Source organism: Orycteropus afer, unplaced genomic scaffold, assembly GCF_000298275.1.
Source record: "Orycteropus afer afer isolate SDZICR_OR568_19922 unplaced genomic scaffold, OryAfe1.0 scaffold00127, whole genome shotgun sequence".
NCBI classification, from domain to species: domain Eukaryota; kingdom Metazoa; phylum Chordata; class Mammalia; order Tubulidentata; family Orycteropodidae; genus Orycteropus; species Orycteropus afer.
This window is the reverse complement of record NW_006921714.1, coordinates 8137051-8142088: the sequence shown is the minus strand read 5'-3', so window position 1 is coordinate 8142088 and position 5038 is coordinate 8137051. Positions and strand designations below refer to the sequence as shown.

Here is a 5038-nt window from a genome sequence, read left to right as displayed (position 1 = left end):
AGTCTTCGGTCATTAGTGTTCAGTGTGTCAAGTTGAGATGGTCTCTAAATTCACTTTCCATAGGCCTAGAGAACTTAAGTGCCTTGATGAAGGTCACACAGGGTAGGGTGTGGAACTGGAGTTGGAGTCCAGTTTTCTACAGAGACCAAGCCTTATCTGCCAATTAATGGAATGAAGATTAATCATGACAAAGTGTTGTTAGTTGCCATCAAGTTAGCCCTGACTCACAGTAACTTTATGTATAACAGAACAAAATGGTGCCTGATCCTGCACCACTAATGACACTCAAAAACCAAGCCATCAAGTTGATTTGGACTCACAGGGACCCAGTAGAACAGAATAGAACTTCTAAGCTTGTAAATCTTTACAGAAGCAGACGGCCTTATCTTTCCATTGCAATGCAGCTGGGGGGTTTGGTTAGCTGCCCAGTGCTTTAACCACAGTGTCACCAGACCTCCTGTAATGACAGTAACTCAAGACCAAGCTCAGTGCCATCAAGGACATTTGAACTCATAGGGGCCTCCATTGGGTTTTCAAGGCTGTAAATCCTTACAGAAGCAGACTGCCTTATCTTTGTTCCTCAGAGAAGTAGGTGGGTTTGAACCACCAACCTCTTGGTTAGCAGCCAAATGCCTTAATCACTACACCACCAGAGCTCCTTATAATGACAATGTTGTTGTTAGGTGCCGTTGAGTCGTCTCCGACTCATAGCAACCCTATGCACAGCAGAATGCACCCAGCTGCTCTGCCCTCAGACCTGGCTGGCTTCACCACGTCACTGCGTCCCACACCTGTGCCCCACACCTGTGCCTGCTTGCATTTTCCTAGCCCTAGGAATCTGGCTTTTGTGTCCCCAACAGAAAATATGCCAGCTGGAGCCCGAGGGGCGCGTGAAGGTGGAGCTGGTGCTATGTGCCGCCGAAGCCCTCCTGGCGTGCTGCCTCGAGGACCAGAAGCCCGAGATCCTAGCCCAGCTGAAGGACATCAAGGCCCAGTGGGAGGAGACGGTCACCTACATGACTCACTGTCACAGGTAGGACGACTGACCCTCCTGGTCTGCCGCCACACTGGCCCCGGGCCTCTGCCCCAGTCTCCAAGCTGCGAAGGCTGGGCATAGTATATTCTCCTGGGATCTGGGCCAACCTTGCCCAGCTCTTTCTAATTATAATTCAAACTTAATGGTGAGAATGGGCACTGGGAGTCCTGCAGGCTTTGCCAGCAACTCTTAATGGACTTGCCATATGTGTATCCTCTAGCTAGAAACCAAGGATCCTGGAGTAAGAAGGCTTTTTGTCTTGCTAGCCTCTTAGCCTAGATTCTCTGCCTGCACCAGGGAGCCAGGTGATTGGTAGAATCAGGTTCTTGGTGGGAGGAAAGCCAGGCTGACCTGAGATTGACTCCTGCTCTGTTGGTTATTTCCTGCAGGCCTTTAGGAAAGTTACTTGGGCCTCTTTGACCCTCAGTCTCCTCATCTGGGCAATAGGGATCTCAAGTGTCCCTTGAAGGTTGTTGGGAGGCTGGAAGGAGATAGAAGATGTCAAAACCAAGGCCCCCTGCTTGGCACTAGTAGGCCCTCAGGAAAGGGGAGCTGCCAGCATCTTCTTCATCTTTATAGAATAAGAACATGGAGGCTGGGGTGTCTTCTGCACAGTTCTGTCTGCTTTTCATAGAGAGAGGGGCCATCTCCCTGTTGCAGATGAGGAAACTCAGGCAGAGAAAGAGGCAGGGTTAGGCAGCGAGTGGATGGCACTGCTGGGACCCTCACGCAGACCCTGGCCTGTTCCCCTGCCCCATGAGCCCTGACAAGTGCACAGATCTGATTGTACTCAGCAGATTACCTGCTGGCTCCCAGTGCCGTCTTCTGTGACTCAGTACACACACGTATGCTAAGAGCCTGGGGTGACTACTCTGAGTCCCAGTGCCGGAGAGTGTCTGTGCATGGTTAGTGGGAGTTCACGGATAGCATTTGGGGTGTAGGTGGCTAAGGGCTCCCCACGTCTGGTGCTTCCCAGAGTGGGTCTGGAATCTGGGCCCCCTGCCTGCTTTAGTCCCTGGGAGGTGCAAGTAATTAAGTGCTCGACTACTAACTGAAAGCCAGAGGTGTCTTAGAAGAAAGACCTGGCATCTGCTCCCAAAAGGCCAGAGTCTTAGAAACCCTGTGGAGCACAGTTCTACCCATAACAAGGGGTTGCCATGAGTTGGAATCAAAGTAACGACAACTGTTTGGTTTGCTCTTTTGCCTGCTCCTTGCCCCATCCATGGAGCATTTTTGTAGGACAAGACGTCTTATCCACTAGGATGGGGCTAGGGCCCAGGCTGGGGTATTAACAGGCTGCCCAGGGGACTCTGAGGTGCCCCATCACCCACCTACTAGTGATGAGAGGGAGGCAGTGGCATGGTCCCTTGGCTTGGATGCTGAGAGGTTTTGTAAGTGGGTAGATGAGTGGTGCGTAGACAATGAGTAGGTGGGTGGAAAGGAGCCCTGGTGGCGTAGTGGTTAAAGCATTTGGCTGCTAAGCAAAAGGTTGGTGGTTTGAGCTCACCATTTCCTCCATGGGAGAATGATGAGACAATCTGCTTCCATAAAGATGTACAACCTTAGAAATTCTACGGGGCAATTCTACTCTGTCCGAAAAGATTGCTATGAGTCAGAATTGACTTGACGACAGTGGGTTTGTTTTTTATTTAAGAAGGCAGGTGACTGACAGATGGAGGGATGGAAAATGCCCAGGAGCCAGGTGGGGTGGGTCCATGGCCACCCGTCTCTGTGTCCACAGCCGCATTGAATGGGTGTGGCTGCACTGGAGCGAATACCTGTTGGCCCGAGATGAGTTCTACCGCTGGTTCCAGAAGATGCTTGAGACCCTGGAGCCTCATGTGGAGCTGCAGCTAGGCCTGAAGGAGAAGCAGTGGCAGCTGAGCCATGCCCAGGTGCTGCTGCACAACGTGGACAACCAGGCTATACTCCTGGACCGACTGCTAGAGGAGGCAGCCTCCCTGTTCAACAGGATTGGGGACCCCAGCGTGGACGAAGATGCCCAGAAGAGGATGAAGGCCGAGTACGATGCCGTGAGGGTCAAAGCCCAGGTGAGGTTTGGCCTACTGTATCTTTACTCACCTGTCCATCTGTCTACCCATTATCTACCCATCCAGTCACCCATTTATTTACTAACTATTCATCTCACCACTTACCACCCACTCACTACTCATCATCTGTCTATCTGTCCACCCATCCATTTACCCATCCACCAACTTACCCACCACCAACTCACCGATTATCCATCTGTCCACACACTACCCATCCATCTACTCAGCTACCACCTTTCCATCTACCCATCCAACAACTACCCACCACCAACTCACCCACCATTTATCCATCTGCATACCTGACACTCAACCATCTACCCACTCACCCATCTGTCCCCCCAACTAATCTATCCAACTTCCCAGTCCACTGTCCACTCACCTACCTGCCCCCCAACTCATCCACTTACCTGCTGCACCATCCCTCCATCTATCCACAATCCTATCCATCTATCCATCCACTCACCCATCTATCTCCCCATGCACTTAACCAGTCTCCTATTTGTCCACTCAATCACTTAATTGCTCACCTGTTCATGTATCTACTTACTCATCTACCTATCAACCCATCCTCTTCTTCACTCATGTACTCACTCATCCCTCTCTCCACTCTCTACCACCCACCCACTATCTATGCCTTCACCCATCTACCTTAGTCACTCAGTGTCTACCTGTCACCCATCTACCCACCCACCACTTAACTACCAACCCACTAGTTTTTCATCTACTCTCTGCCATCTACCAGTGCCCACCCTTCTACCTATTATCTACCATCCATATAGTCTCCCACTCTTTACCCACCTACAACCTAACTACCCATCCATTTTCCAACCTCCATCTGTCAGTCACCTGCCCTCTTAAATTAAAAACAAACCCACTGCCATCAAGTCAATTCTAACTAATAACAACCCTTTCGGACAGAGTAGAATTGCCTCATAGAAGTTCTAAGGTTGTACATCTTTATGGAAGCAGATTGCCTCATCATTCTCCCATGGAGAAATTGGTGGGCTCAAACCACCAACCTTTTGGTTAGCAGCCAAATGCCTTAACCACTGTGCCACCAGAGCTCCTTTCTACTCATCTGCTCACTGTCTATCTACCAGTCATCTATCTGCTACTCATCTACTCACCCACCCATCAATCTATCCATTCCTCAGCCTTGTGTTCATCCATCGACCCACTTCAAAACCTCCCAGCATCCACCTAACCACCCGGCCCCTCCCTCTGCTCGTTCTCGTCACACTCACATGGGCCTTCTCTGTCCTGGGTGCTGGTCCAAGTCCTTGTCTGGGTATTGCCCTGTCAGGGACAGCTCCCTAAGTGCTGGCTATGTTGAGAAGAATATTAATAATGTCACCCCCTTGGCGAAGCCTTCACTGACCCTTCAACCTGAGGGAAGAACCCCCATTGGTTCTCTGTCCTGGATCCCTGTTCTTTCCTCAATAGGCTCATCAAAATTTATAATTACTTATACATCATTTTTGTGTTTCTTTCTTTATTATCTTTCACTCCCATCAGTTTGTAAGTGTCAGAGGGACAAGGGGCCATTTTCTGTTTTGCTTACCATCCAATCCCCTCGCACAATGTATGGTGCATAACCCACCCGCTGTCATTGAGTTGATTAGGACTCATAGCAACACCCATTGGCTTTCCAAAGTGGTAAATAGAGAAGTAGATTGCCCAATCTTCCTTTTGCAGAGCAGCCTTCTGGTTAGCAGTCAAATGCCTTAGGCAGTACGCCACCAGAGCACTCCCATAAAGATTTACAGCCTCGAAACCCCTTGGGTGTTGCTATGAGTTACAGTTGAGTCAATGGCAGCAGATTTGGGTTTGGGTTTATCAAGTACAAAGGAGTACCGGGCTTTGTGGGGCACCTTCTGCATCCACAGTTCTGTTTAACCCTCCACTCTCATCAGAGCAGTGCTGTTATTAAGCCCATTTTACAGGGAAGGAA

General features: G+C 50.0%; 1 protein-coding gene across 1 annotated transcript in view; it reads left to right on the top strand.

Moving 5' to 3' along the window:
• The window catches only part of SYNE3 (spectrin repeat containing nuclear envelope family member 3), a 99441-nt gene that overhangs the window by 30060 nt on the left and 64343 nt on the right, over positions 1–5038 (top strand). The window contains exons 2-3 of the mRNA XM_007944553.1: positions 861–1033; positions 2778–3087. Of these exons, the coding sequence (XP_007942744.1) occupies positions 861–1033; positions 2778–3087 (483 nt within the window). The remainder of the gene's footprint in view (positions 1–860; positions 1034–2777; positions 3088–5038) is intronic.